Genomic DNA, 23,315 nt, shown 5'->3' with positions numbered 1-23,315 from the left:
TTTTTTCTTTCCTCTTTTCAGAAAAAGTTGTATGTTCTGGATCTTCATGGTTTTATTAACTGAACTGTTTAAAATACAGAAAACAATGCATATAGATAACAGTTTAATTGACATATACTTCATATACCATACAGTTCATTCATTTGAAGTGTACAATTTATTGTACAACCATCACCACACTCAACATTAGAACATTTTTATCCCCTCCAGAAATAAACCCATAAGCAGTTGTTCCCCATATTTCCCCCCCCTCTACACCCCTAGGCAACCATTAATTTTCTGTCTATGGATTTACATCTTCTGGACATTTTATGTTAATAGAACCATACAATATATGGTCCTTTGTGACTGGCTCTTTCACGTAGCATGTTTTCATTGTTGTTACGTGCTGTTCTAACAGTATCATTTTTTTCAGTGCTTCGTTTCTTTTTATTGCTGAATAATATTCCGTTAAATATAAGTAGCCCACATTTCATTCTATCATTCATTAGTTGATGGTGATGGGCATTTTGTCATTTCCACTTTTATAAATAATGCTAGTTTGAACATTCATGTACAAGCTTTTTTTTTTTTTTTAATTCAATTTTATTGCGATATATGCATATTTACAAGCTTTTGGTGGACATGGACATACACATACTTGACTCTTGATTTTAGAATGTGCCCTTGTGCTCTTTCCAGTCATAGTTTTATTCCCAAATAGCACATTTCATTACTTGGGGATAATCTGGCAATTGTCATTGTCTAGAATATGAAGTAACATTTCCTAATAACTTCTTTCAGTTCTAACAAATAAAGACTTTAGTGGCTAAATAGATATTTGGTCACTGCTTGATTGACTATTTTTAATAAAAAAGTAAACATATTATATTGGAATTATTTTTTATAAAATTATTTTTTGTAAAATAGATATTTGGTGCTTGAAAAATTGAAGAAAGAAGAAGCCGACCGAATTCATATATTCAGTTCTTTTTTCTACAAACGCCTTAATCAGAGAGAGAGAAGAAATCTTCACGAAACAACCAATCTGTCGTAAGTCAAGTTCTTTGAAAACATTTAACAGATGTATTAAATCATACAAGCTTAATGTAATCAAAATCACTCATTTATATTAAGACAACATCATTTATTTTTATTATTAGTTTGAAAATAAGCCTTGAGAATACATGGAATACATAAATGTTTTAGGTTTAATACCTAGAACATTATTTCCCAATGTGCCTGATGATTAAAAACAAAAATTACTTGAATGCTTATTAAATACAGATTGTTCTGTTTTACGCTCTGTGTTCCACCCATAATAGCTAAGAGGAATCTGTGAATCTGTGCTTTTAATGAGCTCTTTGGATGATTCTTTTCAAACAAATTAAGGAACACTGTCCTAGATGTTAGAACTGAGTTATTTTGTTTATAATTCTCCTTATAGTGATGGCACTAGCTCTTATATTTTCTGATATTTGGTCAAAAGAAGTACAAAGGCTCGGTATATTTTTTGTTGTAACTACTTTAAAATGTCTTAAATTGATAACTGTTTATGCATAATATAATCACTATTCCAACATTTCCAAATTTTGCATCTTAGAGTTGATGATACTCATTGATACACTTCTGTTTAATGCTGGTACTCTGTCCTGCTTCGTCTACCCTCACATATTGTTCACTTTTCCTGCCCAGTTCTCCACAGTTACCATAGGTCATGCTCTCATATGCCTCTCAACATAGTTGCTGTTACGAATGCTACAGTAATAAAGTAGTAGAGAGAGAAATCTAGGTAAGAAAAGTGCTGAAACCTCTAGGTTGTAATACAAGAATTAAATCTGTCTTACAAATTTGCTGATGGGTAATTTCATGTATTCCTAACTTCATCTCAGATGCTGTTTTCTTTTCCAAACTCATTAAACTGTTTTATACAAGTGTTTGAGTTGTTAAATCTGAATATTCATAATTTATGAGTATAAATATTTATAATATTCATAAATTTTTCTGCTTATAAGCTGAAATATGGACTTTTCAGATGCATAGTAATTTATCTCTTGTCTCACAGAATACAGCAAAAGCGACATGGGAGAGTGAAAACATGGACCCGACATGTAGATATTTTTGAGAAGGATTTTATTTTTGTACCCCTTAATGAAGCGTGAGTAAGAATGTCCCTTATGTAAATGTGATGGTAATTATTTGAAAATGTATTTTATGAGATGAAGAGATTAACCATTTTAAAACTTCTTTGAGAAAATTGTTGTATATATCTGTATTTGTACTGCCTTATTTTTGAAAATTACTGCAGTTTTCTAGTGAGTCATAAATTTTGCAAGTAGTAGACTAAATACTTTTCTTTATTTTGGTTTATAGTTCAATGTGGAATTATACCTTTTAAAAAAACAACCACCAGTGGGGTTAGTGATCTAGCAAACATCTTATTGAAAAGGCTATTTTATACCAGAAAAAAAGATTAGTTCTCTTAGAAGAATTTGAATCCTTGTTTAAAAACACACTTAGATTGTTAACCAAAAAGGAGAAAAGATGGTTGGAATTGCACCATTTATTCAGATTGAAAACCAGCTTCTGTATTTTGTTCTGCTGACTATTTGAAGTGATTTTCTAAGTAAATGGGAGGGGGGGCCTTAAACACTTCATAATATCCATACACATACCCTACACACATCCAGTGACTAGAGAGGCATTGATATGAAAGGATAGTGTAATATGCAATTAAGCCTTAAAAGTTTTTTTTCCCCTGCAGATTTTCTTGAGATATATTCACATATCATACAATCCATCCAAAGTATACCATCCATGACTCCCAGTATCATCACATAATTGTGCTATCATCAACACAATCAATTTTAGAACATTTTCAGAACTCCAAAAATAATAACAAAAAAGTAGAATAAACATATGAAAGAAAACTCAAAATATCCCATACCCCTTAGACTCCCCATTGCTGGATCCTAGTATTTATATGGTACAATTGTTACTGTTGATGAGACAATATTAAGGTACTATATTAATTATGCTCCTTAGTTTGCACTAGGTACATTTAGTCCCAAATATCTCTCTATTACTGTTACTAACTCTTTGTAATAGTGTTATACATTTGTTCTAGATCATAAGAGAACTTTTTTATACTTGTACTGTTAATCATTGTCCACCACAAAATTCGCTGTGTGATATATTCTCATGTTTTTACCACTACTAGCTTTCCTTCTAGTGACATACATGACTCAAAACTACCCCATTCAAACACATTCACTCACAATTCAGCACTATTAATTATACTCACAATAACATACTGCTGTCACATATCAGGTTACAAACATTTAAGTTCAATCTTTTAAAACATTCTGCACATGTTGAGCAACTGCTCCCCATTCTGTAGCCTCATTCCTCATTCCTCTTGCCTGGTAAATCTGTAGTCTTGACTTTATGTCTATGAATTTGCATATTATAATTAGTTTTCCTATTAGTGAGATCATATAGTATTTTGTCCTTTTGTGTCTGGCCTTCTTTCACTCAATATATTGTCCCCAATAGTCATATTGTCCCCAAGGGTTACATGCTTCAGAACTTCATTCCTTCTTGTTGCTGAATAATATTCCTTGTATGTATTTATCACATTTTGTTATATTCCATTTCATCTTTTCTTTTAATTCAATTTATTGAGATATTTCACAAACCATACAGTCTTCCACAGTGTACAATCAGTTGTTCACAGTACCATTCTATATTGTGCATTCCTCACCACAATTTTTGAACCTTTCATTACCACACACAAAAAAAGAGTAAGAATAAAAATTAAAGTAAAAAAGGACACCCAAAGCATCTGATACCCTCTCATCCCTGCCATATTATTCATTTACTTTTTATCCTCATTTTTGTATTCATCTGTCTATACACTGGATGAAGGGAGTGGGAGCCACACAGTTTTTGCAGTCACACGGTCACACAGTATATGCTATATAGTTATACAGTCATCTTCATGAATATAGTCTACTGGGTTGCAGTTCAGCAGTTTCAGGTATTTCCTTCTAGCTGTTCCAATACACTAAAAACTAAAAAGGGATAGCTATATAATACATAAGAATAACCGCCAGAATGACCTCTTGACTCTATTTGAAATGTATCAGCCACTGAAACTGTATTTTGTTTCATTTCTCTTCCCCCTTTTGGTCCAAAAAGACTTTCTCAATCCCTTGATGCCAGGGGAAAGCTTATCTCTGCAAGTCATGTCCGAGTTGCTGGAAGATTTATACTCCTGGGAGTCATGTCCCACATAGGAGGGAGGGCAGTGAGTTTACCTGCCAAGTGGGCTTAGAGAGAGAGGCCACATCTGAGTAACAAAAGAGGTTCTCTGGGGGTGACTCTCAGGCACAATTTTAAGTAGGCTTAGCCTCTCCTTTGTAGTAACAAACTTCATAAAGGCAAGACCCAAGACTGAGTACTTGGCCTAAATAAACTGACCTTACAAGTTAAATTATATAGTGTTACAAAAAAATATAGATTTTGCACCTAATAAACATCTCATCCTTTGGTCTCACACAGAAGTTGAAGTTTTAAAATACTGTCAATACCATCCTTTACCCTTTAGTCTGATTTACCTTAGTCTTAACCAAGTCCATTTTGTTGATACCTCTAATTGAAGTGTGATCTCTTTTTCACCTTCTTTAACATTTGCTGTGTGGGGTAATGCTAACATTCATAGCTCCTGGACTCTGGCTCTGAGTCTCAGGTATAACACAGATACTGAAAGTTCCAGGGGCCCACCAGGTTATACACAAAGAGCTCAGCATCTCAGAATTTAGAAATAGCCATTATAACTCAGAAATAATTGTAACCTGCTGTAAGAGCTTACAATCTGGGAACCCTGACAGTAAGCCTTTCGCGGATAATGTGCTCTCAGATTCAATTCTCAAGAGTTTGCACATTGTAGTTAGTCCATATTAGTGAGGTATTATAATGTTTTTCTTTTCATTTCTGGCTTATTTCACTTAACATACTGTCCTCAATGTCCATTCATCTCACAACTTCATTCATTTTATAGCAGCTCAATATTCCATGTATGTATACACCGCAGTTCGACATTCCATTCATCAGTCGATGTATGCTTAGGCTGCCTTCATCCACTGGGAATCATGAATACCGCACCCTAAACCCTACTTTGAAATTGTCCATTCATGTCCCTGATCTCAGTTCTTCCAAGTATATACCCAGTAACCGGGTTGCAGGACCGTATGGCAACCCCATGCTTAGCTTCCTGTGGAGCGACCACACTGCCCTCCAGATTGGCTTCACCATTCTACTTCCCTACCAACGGTGATTAGCTACATCCCTTTTCCACATTTTTTCCAGCACTTGTATCCCTCTGTTTATTTTTTAGACAGTTTTAGTCACACACCATACATTCCATCCTAAGTAAACAATCAATGGTTCCCTGTATAATCACATAATTTTGCATTCACCACTACTATTTATATGAGGATATTTCTGTTTCTTCCACAAAGAAAGAGGAAGACGCAAAAAAGGAAAAAAAAAAAAAAAGAATTTTTAAAAATGAAACTAAAAAGCAAAAAAATAAAAAATAAAATTACAGTAAAAAACAATTAAAAGGTCAGACAACACCACCAACGCCAAGAATCCCATACCCTTCCCTTATATCTGCCTCTTATAGCCGTTTAGCTTTGGTATATTGCCTTTGTTACAATCAATGGAAGTATATTCCAATGTTACTGTTAACTATAGACTCTAGTTTGCTTTGATTGTATTTTTCCCCATTACCACCCCATTTTTAACACCTTGCAAAGTTGACATTCATTTCTTCTCCCTCATGTAAAAACATTTCTTATGTGTGTACATTTAATCACGATCATTGACCATTTTAGGTCATTAAGTTATACTGTCCCAGTCATCATCTTCTGTCTTTCCTTCTGGTGTCCTACATTCCCCTAACCCTACCTTTGTTCAGGGTACTTAAAATATTGTGCTACTATCACCCAATATTGTGCTATCCATTTCTGGATCTACACAATCAATCCTGTTGAACATTCTGAACTACTTTTGCACCAAATGCCCAATCTTTACCTCCTTTGTATCTCCGGGTGTCTTCATTTCTACACTCTTCTCCAAACCTCTCGCTCCTGTCTTTTTCTGTCTGTGAGTAGCACTCTCTTTAGTATTTCTCCTAGAGGAGGTCTCCTGTTTATGCACTCTCTCAGTATCTGTGTATCTGTAAATATTTTAAACTCTCCCTCACTTTTGAAGGACAGTTTTGCCAGATATTGGATTTTTGGTTAGCAGTTTCTCTTTCTGTATCTTGGATATATCATAGCACTGCCTTATCACCACCATAGATTCCACTGAGAAATCTGTACTTAGTCTTATTGAGCTTCCCATGTATGTGATGGATTGCGTTTCTCTTACTGCCTTCAGAATTATCTCTTTGTCTTGGACGTTTGACAATCTAATTAGGAAGTGTCCTGGAGTACGTTTATTTGTATCAGTTCTGTTTGGGAAATGCTGTACTTCTTAGACCTATAATTTTATTTCTTTCTTAAGAGTTGGGGAATTTTCATTGATTATTTCCTCTGTTATTCTTTCTGCCCCTTTTCCCTTCTGCTTCTGGGACACCTATAACATGTATATTCATGCACTTCATGTTGTCATTCAGTTCCCTGAGCCCCTGCTCATATTTTTCCATTCTTTCCCCATCTGTTCTTTTGTGTTTAGGATTTCAGATGTCTTGTCCTCTAGTTCAGTAATCCTTACTTCTGCCTCTCCAAGTCTGCTGTTGTATGTCTCTATTATGTTTTTCGTCTCTTCTGTTGTGCCTTTCATTCTCATAAATTCTGCCATTTGTTTTTTCCAACTTAGAGATTGTTCCTTATGGTTACACAGTGTCATGTTTATATCCTTCATCTCTTTTGTCACATTTTCTTTCAAATTGTTCATTTGATTTGGAAGATTTCTTTTGACATCTTTAATTTGTTGTTTCAACTCTTGAATCTCAGTTGAGGTGTTATTTTGTTCCTTTGACTGGTTCATATCTTCATGTTTCCTGGTGTGGCTCATGATTTTTTGCTGTCTAGCCATCTTTATTAGTTTATTCTGGAAGTTTTCTCTCTTTTTCCTTGGGTTTTCTTTTTGGTTTCCTTTGATCTCTATATTTCTTTGTTTCTCTTGCTGGCCAGTTGTCAGATTGGCTCTTTCCCCCAGTCTTCCCCCCAGATCAGGCACCCACTGTGGCCTGCCACAGGGATGAAAGGTAGGCACTGGGCATCCCAGCAAATTCATTGTTTGTGGTAATATAGTTCTGCTGGCTTCCAGTGGTGCTCTGTTTTCCTCCAGTCAGTAAGATCTGGATTTGTTTTAGAGCTCTTTGACAGTTGGGTTGTCCGTATTTCTCTGCCAAAGTCAAGCTGGGTTTCTGTGCAGGGCATATAGAACAGCTCCTGTGGTCTTAATAAAGGGCTGAAGCATCTTTTTAAGTGGATTTCTATACCCTTGCGTTTTCTGGACTGTTCAGTAGATGGTGCTGTTCAGTAACTTAATCATCCTCAGAGGCAGTTTTGCCTCTGAGCATAGGCTGCGTCTACACAGGTGTGCTGAAACTGCAGGATTCCTATGCCCTCACTTTGCCAACAAATATCTGGGTTAATGTGGGTCTACACCTTTGGCAGAGTACTCTCTCAGCTGACCCAGTACTCCAGCCATCGCCATGGCAAAGAAACAGCTGCTGGATGCAGCTTCCCTGATTTTCAGACCCATGGCTGGAAACAGTCTCTGTACACGTTTTCTCAGTCTCTTTGTCCCTCACTGACCCGGGCCTTGAAATGTCCTCCCCTGTCCCCTGGGTCTTCAAACAGTGGGGGTATGTCTCTCTGCTGTGAGAGATTTTAAAATGTGTCCCTGGGGAGAGGGTTCCCACCTGCTGATTCTGTACCTTTCCCACACTAAGCCCGAGTGAGGGGCGGGTAGAAGACTGGCTGATCTCGCGCAGAAGATTCCTACCTGATATTTCTTCCCTTTCTTCAATTTGGCATTTGCTGGGTCCTTCTCTAGTCTATATCCTCCTCCAGAGTTTCAAACAATTCAGAATTGTTCTTTTTTTCATTGACTCTCTGGAGAGGAGTTTTCAGTAGCTGTTTACCTTGCCATGTTGGTAACATCACCCCCTATCGATTCATCTTTTGATGGATACTTGTGTTGTTTTCATCTTTGGCAGTTGTGAATAATGCTGCTATGAATATCAGTGTAAAAGTGTCTGTCTGCATCCTTGCTTTTAGATATTCTGGGCATATACCGAATAGTAGAATTGCTAGATCGTAAGGCAGCTCTATACTTAGCTTTCTGAGGAACTACCAGATTGTATTCCATAGCAGCTGTACCATTTTTCATTCCCATCAGTGGTGAATAAAGTGTTTGTATTTCTTCACCTCCTCTCCAACACTTGTGGATTCCTGATATTTTAACAGCAGCCATTTAGTAGGTGTGAAATACTGTGGTTTTGATTTCCATTTCCCTAATACTACTGAAGCTGAGTATCTTTTCATGTGCTTTTTAACCATTTGTATTTCCTCTTTGGAGAATGTCTATTCAAGTCTTTTGCCCGTTTTGTAATTGGGTTGTTTTTCTTTTTGTTGTTGAGTTACGGAATTTCTTTATATATTCTGGATATCAAGCCCTTCTCAGATATGTGGTTTCCAAATACTCTCTCCCATTGAGTTGGCTGCCTCTTCACATTTTGACAAGTCCTTTGAAGCAGAGACATTTTCAGTCTTGTGGAGTTATCTACTTTTTCTTACAAAAAGCTTGTGCTTACACCAATTGGACCCCACAAGACTCACTCCCCCACTCACCACAAAGGCTAAGCAGGGGAGAACTGGCTTGTGGAGAACAAGTGGCTCGTGGACGCCACCTGCTGGTTAGTTAGAGAAAGTGTACTCCACGAAGCTGTAGATCTGATAAATTAGAGATAAGGACTTCAACTGGTCTACATATCCTAAAAGAACCCTATCAAGTTCAGCAAATGCCAAGAGGCCAAAAACAACAGAAAATTATAAAGCATATGAAAAAACCAGACGATATGGATAACCCAAGCCCAAGCACCCAAATCAAAATATCAGAAGAGACACAGCACCTAGAGCAGCTACTCAAAGAACTAAAGATGAACAATGAGACCATAGTACGGGATACAAAGGAGATCAAGAAGACCCTCGAAGAGCATAAAGAAGACATTGCAAGACTAAATAAAAAAATAGGTGATCTTATGGAAATTAAAGAAACTGTTGACCAAATTAAAAAGATTCTGAACACTCATAGCACAAGACTAGAGGAAGTTGAACAATGAATCAGTGACTTAGAAGATGACAGAGTGGAAAATGAAAGCATAAAAGAAAGAATGGGGAAAAAATTGAAAAAATCAAAACGGACCTCAGGGATATGATAGATAATATAAAACGTCCAAATATAAGACTCATCGGTGTTCCAGAAGGGGAAGAAAAGGGTAAAGGTCTAGGAAAACTATTCAAAAAAATTGTTGGGGAAAACTTCCCAAATCTTCTAAACAACATAAATACACAAATCGTAAATGCTCAGCGAACTCCAAATAGAATAAATCCAAATAAACCCACTCCGAGACATATTCTGATCACACTGTCAAACATGGAAGAGAAGGAGCAAGTTCTGAAAGCAGCAAGAGAAAAGCAATTCACCACATACAAAGGAAACAGCATAAGACTAAGTAGTGACTACTCAGGGGCCACCATGGAGGCGAGAAGGCAGTGGCACGATATATTTAAAATTCTGAGTGAGAAAAATTTCCAGCCAAGAATACTTTATCCAGCAAAGCTCTCCTTCAAATTTGAGGGAGAGCTTAAATTTTTCACAGACAAACAAATGCTGAGAGAATTTGCTAACAAGAGACCTACCATGCTGGAGATACTAAAGGAAGCCGTACAGACAGAGAAACAAAGAAAGGACAGAGAGACTTGGAGAAAGGTTCAGTACTAAAGAGATTCGGTATGGGTACAATTAAGGATATTAATAGAGGGGAAAAATATGACAAACATAAACCAAAGGATAAGATGGCTGATTCAAGAAATGCCTTCACGGTTATAACGTTGAATGTAAGTGGATTAAACTCCCCAATTAAAAGATATAGATTCGCAGAATGGATCAAAAAAAATGAACCATCAATATGTTGCATACAAGAGACTCATCTTAGACACAGGGACACAAAGAAATTGAAAGTGAAAGGATGGAAAAAAATATTTCATGCAACTGCAGGCAAAAGAAAGCAGGTGTAGCAATATTAATCTCAGATAAAATAGACTTTAAATGCAGGGATGTTTTGAGAGACAAAGAAGGCCACTACGTACTAATAAAAGGGGCAATTCAACAAGAAGAAATAACCATCATAAATGTCTATGCACCCAATCAAGGTGCCACAAAATACATGAGAGAAACACTGGCAAAACTAAAGGAAGCAATTGATGTTTCCACAATAATTGTGGGAGACTTCAACACATCACTCTCTCCTATAGATAGATCAACCAGACAGAGGACCAATAAGGAAATTGAAAACCTAAACAATCTGATAAATGAATTAGATTTAACAAACATATACAGGACATTACATCCCAAATCACCAGGATACACATACTTTTCTAGTGCTCACGGAACTTTCTCCAGAATAGATCATATGCTGGGACATAAAACAAGCCACAATAAATTTAAAAAGATTGAAATTATTCAAAGCACATTCTCTGACCACAATGGAATACAATTAGAAGTCAATAACCATCAGAGACTTAGAATATTCACAAATACCTGGAGGTTAAACAACGCACTCCTAAACAATCAGTGGGTTAAAGAAGAAATAGCAAGAGAAATTGCTAAATATATAGAGATGAATGAAAATGAGAACACAACATACCAAAACCTATGGGATGCAGCAAAAGCAGTGCTAAGGGGGAAATCTATAGCACTAAATGCATATATTAAAAAGGAAGAAAGAGCCAAAATCAAAGAACTAATGGATCAACTGAAGAAGCTAGAAAATGAACAGCAAACCAATCCTAAACCAAGTAGAAGAAAAGAAATAACAAGGATTAAAGCAGAAATAAATGACATAGAGAACAAAAAAACAATAGAGAGGATAAATATCACCAAAAGTTGGTTCTTTGAGAAGATCAACAAGATTGACAAGCCCCTAGCTAGACTGACAAAATCAAAAAGAGAGAAGACCCATATAAACAAAATAATGAATGAAAAAGGTGACATAACTGCAGATCCTGAAGAAATTAAAAAAATTATAAGAGGCTACTATGAACAACTGTATGGCAACAAACTGGATAATGCAGAGGAAATGAACAATTTCCTGGAAACATATGAACAGCCTAGACTGACCAGAGAAGAAATAGAAGACCTCAACCAACCCATCACAAGGAAAGAGATCCAATCAGTCATCAAAAATCTTCCCACAAATAAATGACCAGGGCCAGATGGCTTCACAGGGGAATTCTACCAAACTTTCCAGAAAGAACTGACACCAATCTTACTGAAACTCTTTCAAAACATTGAAGAAAATGGAACACTACCTAACTCATTTTATGAAGCTAACATCAATCTAATACCAAAACCAGGCAAAGATGCTACAAAAAAAGAAAAACTACCGGCCAATCTCCCTAATGAATATAGATGCAAAAATCCTCAACAAAATACTTGCAAATCGAATCCAAAGACACATTAAAAAAATCATACACCATGACCAAGTGGGGTTCATTCCAGGCATGCAAGGATGGTTCAACATAAGAAAATCAATCAGTGTATTACAACACATTAAAAATTCTAAAGGGAAAAATCAAATGATCATCTCAATAGATGCTGAAAAAGCATTTGACAAAACCCAACATCCCTTTTTGATAAAAACACTTCAAAAGGTAGGAATTGAAGGAAACTTCCTCAACATGATAAAGAGCATATATGGTACAATGCTCAACATGATAAAGAGCATATATTATACAATGGTGGGAGACTGAAAGCCTTTCCTCTAAGGTCAGGAACAAGACAAGGATGCCCACTGTCACCACTGTTATTCAACATTGTGCTGGAAGTGCTAGCCAGGGCAATCCGTCAAGACAAAGAAATAAAAGGCATCCAAATTGGAAAAGAAGAAATAAAACTGTCATTGTTTGCAGATGATATGATCTTATATCTGGAAAACCCTGAGAAATCGACGATACAGCTACTAGAGCTAATAAACAAATTTAGCAAAGTAGCGGGATACAAGATTAATGCACCTAAGTCAGTAATGTTTCTATATGCTAGAAATGAACAAACTGAAGAGACACTCAAGAAAAAGATACCATTTTCAATAGCAACTAAAAAGTCAAGTACCTAGGAATCAACTTAACCAAAGTTGTAAAAGACCTATACAAAGAAAACTACACAAGTCTACTAAAAGAAATAGAAGAGGACCTTAAAAGATGGAAAAATATTCCATGTTCATGGATAGGAAGGCTAAATGTCATTCAGATGTCAATTCTACCCAAACTCATCTACAGATTCAATGCAATCCCAATCAAAATTCCAACAACCTACTTTGCAGACTTGGAAAAGCTAGTTATCAAATTTATTTGGAAAGGGAAGAGGCCTCGAATTGCTAAAGACACTCTAAAAAAGAAAAACGAAGTGGGAGGACTTACACTCCCTGACTTTGAAGCTTATTATAAAGCCACAGTTGCCAAAACAGCATGGTACTGGCACAAAGATAGACATATAGATCAATGGAATCGAATTGAGAATTCATAGATAGACCCTCAGATCTATGGCCGACCGATCTTTGATAAGGCCCCCAAAGTCACTGAACTGAGTCATAATGGTCTTTTCAACAAATGGGGCTGGAAGAGTTGGATATCCATATCCAAAAGAATGAAGGAGGACCCCTACCTCACCCCCTACACAAAAATTAACTCAAAATGGACCAAAGATCTCAATATAAAAGAAAGTACCATAAAACTCCTAGAAGATACTGTAGGAAAACATCTTCAAGACCTTGTATTAGGCGGCCACTTCCTAGACTTTACACCCAAAGCACAAGCAACAAAGGAAAAAATAGATAAATGGGAACTCCTCAAGCTTAGAAGTTTCTGCACCTCAAAGGAATTTCTCAAAAAGGTAAAGAGGCAGCCAACTCAATGGGAAAAAATTTTTGGAAAACATGTATCTGACAAAAGACTGATATCTTGCATAAAGAAATCCTACAACTCAATGACAGTAGTACAGACAGCCCAATTATAAAATGGGCAAAAGATATGAAAAGACAGTTCTCTGAAGAGGAAATACAAATGGCCAAGAAACACATGAAAAAATGTTCAGCTTCACTAGCTATCAGAGAGATGCAAGTTAAGACCACAATTAGATACCATCTAACACCAATTAGAATGGCTGCCATTAAAGAAACAGGAAACTACAAATGAAACTACAAATGCTGGAGGGGATGTGGAGAAATTGGAACTCTTATTCATTGTTGGTGGGACTGTATAATGGTTCAGCCACTCTGAAAGTCAGTCTGGCAGCTCCTTAGAAAACTAGATATAGAGTTACCGTTCGATCCAGCGATTGCACTTCTCGGTATATACCCGGAAGATCGGAAAGCAGTGACACGAACAGATATCTGCACGCCAATGTTCATAGCAGCATTATTCACAATTGCCAAGAGATGGAAACAACCCAAATGTCCTTCAACAGATGAGTGGATAAATAAAATGTGGTATATACACACGATGGAATACTACACGGCAGTAAGAAGGAACGATCTTGTGAAACATATGACAACATGGATGAACCTTGTAGACATAATGCTGAGCGAAATAAGCCAGGCACAAAAAGAGAAATATTATATGCTACCACTAATGTGAACTTTGAAAAATGTAAAAGAAATGGTTTTTAATGTAGAATGTAGGGGAACTAGCAATAGAGAGCAATTAAGGAAGGGGGAACAATAATCCAAGAAGAACAGATAAGCTATTTAACGTTCTGGGGATGCCCAGGAATGACTATGGTCTGTTAATTTCTGATGGATATAGTAGGAACAAGTTCACAGAAATGTTGCTATATTAGGTAACTTTCTTGGGGTAAAGTAGGAACATGTTGGAAGTTAAGCAGTTATCTTAGGTTAGTTGTCTTTTTCTTACTCCCTTGTTATGGTCTCTTTGAAATGTTCTTTTATTGTATGGTTTTTTTTGTTTTTTTATTTTTTTTCATACAGTGGATTTAAAAAAGAAAGGACAGTTAAAAAAAAAAAAAGAAAAACAAGGAAAAAAATATTTAGTGCCCCCTTGAGGAGCCTGTGGAGAATGCAGAGGTATTGGCCTACCCCACCTCGATGGTTGCTAACATGACCACAGACATAGGGGACTGGTGGTTTGATGGGTTGAGCCCTCTACCATAGGTTTTACCCTTGGGAAGATGGTTGCTGCAAAGGAGAGGCTAGGCCTCCCTATAATTGTGCCTAAGAGCCTCTTCCCGAATGCCTCTTTGTTGCTCAGATGTGGCCCTCTCTCTCTAGCTAAGCCAACTTGAAAGGTGAAATCCACTGCCCTCCCCCCTACGTGGGGTCAGACACCCAGGGGAGTGAATCTCCCTGGCAACGTGGAATATGGCTCCCGGGGAGGAATGTAGACCTGGCATCGTGGGACGGGGAACATCTTCTTGACCAAAAGGGGGATGTGAAAGGAAATGAAATAAGCTTCAGTGGCAGAGAGATTCCAAAAGGAGCCGAGAGGTCACTCTGGTGGGCACTCTTATGCACAATTTAGACAACCCTTTTTAGGTTCTAAAGAATTGGGGTAGCTGGTGGTGGATACCTGAAACTATCAAACTACAACCCAGAACCCATGAATCTCGAAGACAATTGTATAAAAATGTAGCTTATGAGGGGTGACAATGGGATTGGGAACGCTATAAGGACCACACTCCCCTTTGTCTAGTTTATGGATGGATGAGTAGAAAAGTAGGGGAAGGAAACAAACAGACAAAGGTACCCAGTGTTCTTTTTTACTTCAATTGCTCTTTTTCACTCTAATTATTATTCTTGTTATTTTTGTGTGTGTGCTAATGAAGGTGTCAGGGATTGATTTAGGTGATGAATGTACAACTATGTAATGGTACTGTGAACAATCGAATGTACGATTTGTTTTGTATGACTGTGTGGTATGTGAATATATCTCAATAAAATGAAGATAAAAAAAAAAAGCTAAAATGCTACTTCCTATCACTAGGTCTTAAAAATGTTTCCCTAAGTTTTCTTCTAGGAGTTTTCTGGTATAGGCTCTTATATTTAGGTGTTTTACCCATTCTGAGTTAAGTTTTTGGTTAGGGTGTGAGGAAGAGCTCCTCTTTCATTCCTTTGGATATGATATCCAGTTCTCCCACACTAATTTATTGAAGTGACTATTCTGCCCCAGTTCAGAGGATTCAGGGGCCTTATCAAAAATCAATTTACTATAGATCTGAGGATCTATTTCTGAGCTCTTGATTTGATTCCATTCATCAGTATGTCTGCGTTTTTGCCAATTCCGTGCTATTTTGACCACTGTAGCTTTATAATAAGCTTTAAAGTCGGGAAGTGTATGTCCTCGCACTTCGTTCTTTTCGAGGATGCTCTTGTCTGTTTTAGGCCCCTTTCACCTCCAAATAAATTTAATAATGAGTTTTTCCAAGTCTGAAAAGACGACTGTTGGAATTTTTTGATTGGTATTGCATTGAATCTGTTGAGTAATTTGCATATATTTGACACCTTAATGGCATTTAGTCTTCCTATCCATGAAAATGGAATGTCTTTCCACCTATTTAGGTCTTCTTTCATTTCTTTTAGCAATGTTTTATAGTTTTCTGTGTACAGGTCCTTTACATCCTTGGTTAAGTTTATTCTTAGATATTTATGATTATTTTGCTTGCTATTGTAAATAGAATATTTTACTTAACTGACTCCTTGGTTCAGTCATTACTAGTCTACAGAAACACTACTGATTTGTGCATGTTAATCTTCTATTCCACCACTTTGCAAATTTGTTCATTAGCTCAAGTAGCTTTGTCGTCGATTTTTCAGGATTTTCCATGTTAAGATTATGTCTTCTCCAAATAATGATAGTTCAATTTCTTCTTTTCCAACTTGTATGCCTTTTATTTCTTTTTTTTTACACTCATCTAGAAGTCTGAAAAAAGAGTATGTTGCTTAGTTTCTTTTTTACTTTATCAAAAAGTGAAAAAAACAAACGATTCAAACAAAACAAAGCAAAGGAATCAGAAAAACAAATAACCTGCAATAACTACATTGCTTCCAACATGTTCCTTCCATACCCAAGAGATTTTACGAACCATAATCATTCCTGAGCATTTCCATTAAATTAAGATTACCCTCAATCAATAAGATTTTATATCTTTTTGTTGTCTAATTGCTCTGGCTAGAACTTGTAGCACAATGTTGAATAACACTGGTGACAATAGGCGTCCTTGTCCCGTTCCTGTCTTAGGAGAAGGCTTTCAGTACGATGCTGGCTGTGGATTTTTCATATATGCCCTTTATCATATTGAGGAAGTTTCCTTCGATTCTTACACCTTTTGAAATGTTTTTATCAAGAAAGGATGCTGAATTTCATTGAATACCTTTTCTACATCAATCAAGATTCTCATGTCATTTTTCCTTTTCAGTTTGTTGATGTGTTGTATTACACTGATTGCTTTTCTCGTGTTGAACCACCCTTGAATGCATGGAATAAACTCACTTGGTAATGATGTATAATTCTTTGAATGTGCTGTTGGATTCGATTTGCAATATCTTGTTAAGAATTTTTGCATCTAAATACATTGGAGAGATTGGTCTGTAGTTTTCCTTTCTTGTAGTATTTTTATCAGGTTTTGGTATTAGAGTGATGTTTGCTTCTTAGAAGGAGTTAGTATTCCCTTTTCTTCAATTTTTTTGAAGAGTTTGAACAAGAACGATAGTTGTCCTAGTTTGCTAATGCTGCTGAATGCAAAACACCAGCGATGGATTGGCTTTTATAAAACAGGGGTTTATTTCACTACACAGTTACAGTCTTAAGGCCACAAAGTGTCCAAGGCAACACATCAGCAATCGGGTACCTTCACCAGAGGATGGCCAATGGCGTCCGGAAAACCTCTGTTAGCTGGGAAGGCAGCCGGCGTCTGCTCCAAAGCTCCAGCCTCAAAACGGCTTTCTCCCAGGATGTTCCTCTCTAGCAAGCTTGCTCCTCTTCAAAACATCACTCCCAGCTGCACTCCCTCAGTTGCCTCTCTTTGAGTCAGCTCATTTATATAGCTCCACTGATCAAGGCCCACCCCGAATGGGCGGGGCCACGCCTCCATGGGAACATCTCATTGATATCATCACCGACAGCTGGGTGGGGCACACTCCAAGCAAATCCAACCAGCACCAAAACGTCTGCCCCACACAAGACCACAAAGATAATGGCATTTGGGGGACACAATACATTCAAACCAGCACAATAGTAGTTCTTCTTGAAATGTTCAGTAAAACCTCCCCTGTGAAGCCATCTATCCCTGGGCTTTTCTTTGTAGGGAGGTATTTGCTTGTTTGTTTTATTGTTTTTTATTTTTTTTTTAATCATAGAAGTTGTGGGTTTACAGAAGAATCATACATAAAATACAGAATTCCAATACACAAGCCCACCACCAACTCTTGCATTTATGTGGAAAATTTGTTAGAATTGATGATGGCATTTTTTCATAATTCTATTTTTTAACAGTGGTTATATTTGTTACAATTGATGAAAGATTATTAAAGTGATGCTATTAATTACTGTCCATAGTTTACGTTGGAGTGTTTTTTTCTCCATATTCTCAATCTATTAATTTTTTTTTCATGCATGTCTTTATTTTATTACTTATCTACCCATGGTCACAAGATAAAAGTTATAATTATACAGTCATTATCAAATTCAAGGCTACTAGATTGCAGTTCAACAATTTCAGGTATTTCCTTCTGGCTATTCTAATACACTGGAAACTTAAAAAGAAATATCCATTTAATGAGTCACTAGTCATAATCATTTGTTAAATCCTAACTTCTCCATTAAATTCCTCCCTCTTCTTTGATCATTCTCTCAATCTTCAGGGATAGCTGGGCCATGACCATTCTAACTTCTTCGTGCTATAAAGGGGTGTTAACATTATGGGGTAGAGTAATGAAACTGGTTGATGTTCTTGGAGAGACTGGTACCTCTGGATTTCAGGGCTTATCTGAAATAGGAATAATCTGGAGGCTGTAAGTTTCTGAAAAAATTAACAAGTTAATATTAGTAAGGTTATAGAGTCTTAGATAGAGCCCAGGATATTCTTTTGGGTTTTTATGAATACAGTTGGTTAGGGCTTGGCATAGTTTGGGAAATTGGAATATCTGGCTGAAGTTGGCATAAGAGTAACCTCCAGAATGCCTCTCAGCTCTATTTGAAATTATTTTAGCCATTGAAACTTTATTTTGTTTCATTGCTTTTCCCCCTTTTGGTCAGAAAGGCATTTCCAATCCCACAATGCCAAGGCCAGGCTTATCCCTTGGATTCATGTCCCACGTAGTGAGTTTATCTGCATATTCTGGCTTAGAGTGAGAGGTCACATCTGAGCAACAAAATAGGTTCTCTGGAGTTGACTCTTAGGCATATTTATAAGTAGGATTAGCTTTGCCATTATAGAAATAAGTTTCATAAGGGCAGGCCTTGATAACAAGGGCATGATTTATTAAGTTGGGTTTCCCTTATGTTTGAGAGAATATCAGGAGTTTCCAGCCAGGTGGGGAAGTTTTAATAGTTCCAAATTTTTTCTCCAGTCCCTCAGAGATTTTTCAGATAGTTTTTTTTTTTTTTTTATTCTGCCCCAAATACTCTGAAATATATTGGGATATTACATTAACCTGTACAGTGTAACAAGGTCTCATTCCTATTCTAAGTTCCATGTATTTAGGTTGTTTAAATAAACCGACCAGACAGGTTAAATTAGATAATGTGCTACAGCGAGTTTAAATTTAGTACAAAATAAACATCTCTTCCTTTAGTCTCACACAGATGTTGAAATTTTAACATTAAGACAATATCAAAGACCATGCAATATTTGTCCCTTTGTTCCTGGCTTATTTTTATTTTGCTCAACATAATGTCCTCAAGATTCATGCCCTTACTGCATGCCTCACGACTTCATTCCTTTCTTTAGTGCACAATATTCCATCATATATCTACCCCATAGTTTGCCCTTCTGCCTATCAGTCGATGTAACCTTGGGCCACCTGTGGGGAGGTTTTTGATGACTGATTGAGTCTCTTTACTTGTTATTGGTTGGTTGAGGTCTTCTATTTCTTCTCGAGTTTCTAGGAAACTGTCCATTTCATCTAACTCATCTAGTTTATTGACATAGAGTTGTTCATAGTATCCTCTTATTGTTTTTCTTTCTTTGGGACCCATATTAATGACCCCCATCTCCTATCTGATTTTATTAGTTTTCATCTTCTCTCTTTTTGTCTTTGTTGGTCTAGCTAAAAGTTTTTCAATAATGTTGAACTCCCTTACTTTTTTTTTCTTTTTTTGTTCTTTTTAAATTCGATTTTATTGAGATAATATTCACATACCATACTGTGATCCACAGTGTACAATCAGTTGTTCATAGTACCATTATATAGTTCTGCATTCATCACAATTAATTCATCTATATAATGCAAAAGAATAACCTCCAGAATGTCCTCTCAGCTATTGAAACTTTATTCCATTTATCTTCCCCCTTTTGGTCAAGAAGGCTTTCTCAGTCCCTCAATGCCAGGTCCAGGTTCATCCCCGGGAGTCATGGCCCACATTGCCAGGGAGATTTACACCCCCAGGAATCATATCCCACATAGTGGGGAGGGCAATGAGTTTGCCTGCAGAATTGTCTTAGAGAGGGAGAGATCACATCTCAGCAACAAAAGAGCTTCTCTGGGGATGACTCTTAGGCACAATTTTAAGTAGGCTTAGCCTCTCCTTTGCAGTAACAAACTTTGTAAGGCCAAGCCCCAAGATCAAGGGCTCCACCTTCTAAATTGGTAGTCTCCAATACTTGTGAGAATATTGGTAATTCCCCAGGTGGGGATGTTTAATATTTCCACATATTCTCCCAGTCCCTCAAGAGGGCCTTGCAGATACATTTTTATTCTCTGCCCAGATTTCTCTTTGATATATTGTAACTTCACAGTAACCTGTACAAACAAACCAGATCTGGCGCTATGGGTGCCAGTCTAGAAAGGACCAGGACTCTCGGTCTTCCTGTCCCATTTCCACTGGGCAAAACTGTTTCACATCTTCCTCTTTTCCCAAAGTGTGGACCTCCCTGTCTCTCTCAAACCACTGCAGCACCCTGGGCAAGACCCAGGCATGCTCAGGGTTGTCAGCCTCAGATGGGAAAAGGGTGTCTGAGGCTGCAATGGAGCTCAGTCACTCACCACAGCTTATCTGTTGCTGTAAATACTAGTGGTTTAAGGGTCCTAGGCTCCTGTGCAGAAAGGTTCAAAGCTGTGAGACTGTGGGTCACTCCCTCTGGCCAGCAGCTGTAACAGGGTTGTGCTGCTTCCCCCTCTTTGCCCGAGGGGAGGGCCTCCCTGTCTCTTATAGCCCACTGCAGCCAGCCAGATGAGAAACACAGGCACCCAGATCTGCTGTCCTTGAGTTAGGGGTCAGGGGGACCAGGCACCGTGGGGCAAATCAGTCCCTTGCCACAGTGTCTCAGTTTGTGGAACCAATTGAGCTGCAAGCTCCTGAGCTTCCTTGTGGAAAAGCTCTAGGCTGTGGGACTGAGTGTTAACTTGGCTGGCCGAAAGTTTACCCAGGACTGTGCCCATCTGCAGGCCTCTGGGGTGGGGGGTGAGTGATGGGAACGGCAATGGAGCTTAGTCACTCAGTTTAGTCTCTCAGTTTGTAGAATTAATGGAGCCATGGGCTTATGAGCTCCTGCATGAAAAGGCTCTAGGCTGCAGTACTTTTCTGGCCCTCAGTTGGAGTAGAACTGAGCACCATCTCACCAGCTGGCGAGAACCAAGCCTTCCAACAGCTGAGGGCTTCTGGGAGGACCTGGAGGAGGGATACCAGTTGCTGCAGCTGAAATCACCCACTACAATTTCTCAGTCATAGTTTCTGTTTTCATCCACCTCTTCATTATATGCGGCAGTGGTTCTTCCTTGGTATCCTGAGCACTAGAACCACTGCTTTGGATAATTCCTGCCTGTTCTCAAGGTGCTTTTGGTAAGAGGAATGAATTCTGTCTGTCCTTATTTCGCTATCTTCCTGGAAGTTATTCATCATCTTGAGATTTTTTTAAATTTCACTTTTGGTTTTCTTGTTTCCCTCAGCCAAAGAGCACTAGGAACACACCTGTGGTTAAACAACTTGGGTTTATTACTTGCAGCAAGGGAGAATACACACCATGGGAACTGTCAGTAAGGGATATTAGAAGGGGCCTGTTATAGGGTTTGGGTTGTTCTTGGAGGGAATGTCTAAAGAAGTGGTAGTTGGTGCTAGATTGGTTGCTGTGAAAGAGGGTGTATTTCTGGGGTTGAATAATGAAATAGCATTCACTCATTGTCCCTGCTTATGAAATGGCCTTGCTTTTTCTCATTTTATCATGGTCTCAGAGTAGCCTTTTCTGTGGTTGGTAGTCTATGAAATTGTTTATGTCTAATAGGCATAGCTATGAGTGCAAGGCTAGCTTCTAAATGTGCTCTTTTTTTTTTCTTTCTCATTATAAAAAATTATTCACACTATAGTATCGTCAAACTCAAATTCTATTTATTCAAAATCATGGCTTTAATCATGAGACCTGCCCAGTCAGAAGTGGATAGGATAGGTCAAAATATTTGCTATGGCCATAAAACACAAACTCTTCTTTTTTTAAAAAAATCAAACATTGTATCTTTTTTATTGTAGAATATAACATATATACATAAAAGTGATAACTTTCAAGTGTAATTTAATAAGTAGAGAGCAAATTTGAAACAGTATTATAGATTATGATTCCACAGTTATTTCCTTATTATGAAATGTTAACATATATACATATGTAACATATATATTTAAAGTATGATTTGACAAGTAAATATATGGGAAATTTCCAAAGTTATTATGAGTTGTAGTACCATAGTTTCAGTTATTTCCCTATTGTGAAATCTAACATATATACAAAAAGGTATAGCTTTCAAATTACAATTTAACAAGTAGCTATAGAACAAATTGCAAAGCATGCTATGGGTTACAGTTCCACCATTTCATTTCTTTCCCTCTAATGATTCTAATACTCTAGCAACTAAGAAAAAGAAAAATTATATAAAGATTCAGTATTCATAATCCTTTGTTAAATTCCTTCTTGTCTGTTGCTACTCCTTCCTGTAGTTTAATCACTTTCCCAATCTTCAGGGATGTCTAGGCAGTGACCACCCTATCCTGTTCATATTGAACAGGGGTGTCAATTTTATGAGCAAAGGGACACATCTAGTTGTTGTTCTTGAAGAGGCTATTGCCTCTGGGTTTCAGGACTTAGCTGGCATAGGAGCACTCTGAAGGATTTAAGTTTCTGATGAATAAACTTAGTGAAACTTTTATAGAGTCTCAGATAAGGATCTGGGTATTCTTTAAGGTTTTCAGGACTTCTGTTGACTGGAGCTTATCATATTGTGGTCATTGGCATATCTAAGTGAAGCCTGCATAGGAATAACCTCCAGGATGACCTCTTGACTCTGTTTGAATTCTCTTAACCTCTAAAACCTTATTTTGTTGCCTTTCTTTTCCCCCTTTTGGTCAAAAGGCTTTCTCAATACATCAATGCTAGGATCAGGCTTATTCCTGGAATGCATGTCCTACCTCACCAGGAAGGCTCATTCATCTTTGGGTCCTGTTCCATGTCAGGGAGAGGGTGATGAATTTCTTTGCAGAGTTAGGCTTAGAGAGAAACAGTCCACATTTGAGCAACAAGAGAGGTTCTCTGGAGGTGAGTCCTAGGCATAATTACAGTTGAGCTCAGTCTTCTCTTTACAACATAAGGTTCACCCGAGCAAGCCTCAGTTTTGAGGCCCTGACTTATAAAGTAGGGGGTTTCTGAGTTCAAATAGCATATGATATATCCATGATAGTCCATCCATATTTCACACTATCATCACCAAGTTGTACAATCCTCATCACTCTCCACTTTAAACAAGTCTTATGACCCAAAACATCTAACAGCTCTTGTCAGCCCGTGATTGTTTGTCCCTAGTATTTGATTAATCCTAGTAT

General features: G+C 37.5%; 1 protein-coding gene across 6 annotated transcripts in view; it reads left to right on the top strand.

The window, feature by feature from the left end:
* SENP6 (SUMO specific peptidase 6) overlaps positions 1–23,315 on the top strand; it is a 188,533-nt gene that overhangs the window by 134,900 nt on the left and 30,318 nt on the right. For all 6 annotated transcript variants that reach the window (XM_037843881.1, XM_037843880.1, XM_037843879.1 and 3 more), the window contains 2 exons: positions 910–1,032; positions 2,045–2,137. In XM_037843881.1, coding sequence (XP_037699809.1) covers positions 910–1,032; positions 2,045–2,137 — 216 coding nt within the window. The remainder of the gene's footprint in view (positions 1–909; positions 1,033–2,044; positions 2,138–23,315) is intronic.

This window comes from Choloepus didactylus, chromosome 7, assembly GCF_015220235.1.
Source record: "Choloepus didactylus isolate mChoDid1 chromosome 7, mChoDid1.pri, whole genome shotgun sequence".
NCBI lineage: Eukaryota > Metazoa > Chordata > Mammalia > Pilosa > Megalonychidae > Choloepus > Choloepus didactylus.
This window is presented reverse-complemented; position numbering and strand designations above follow the sequence as displayed.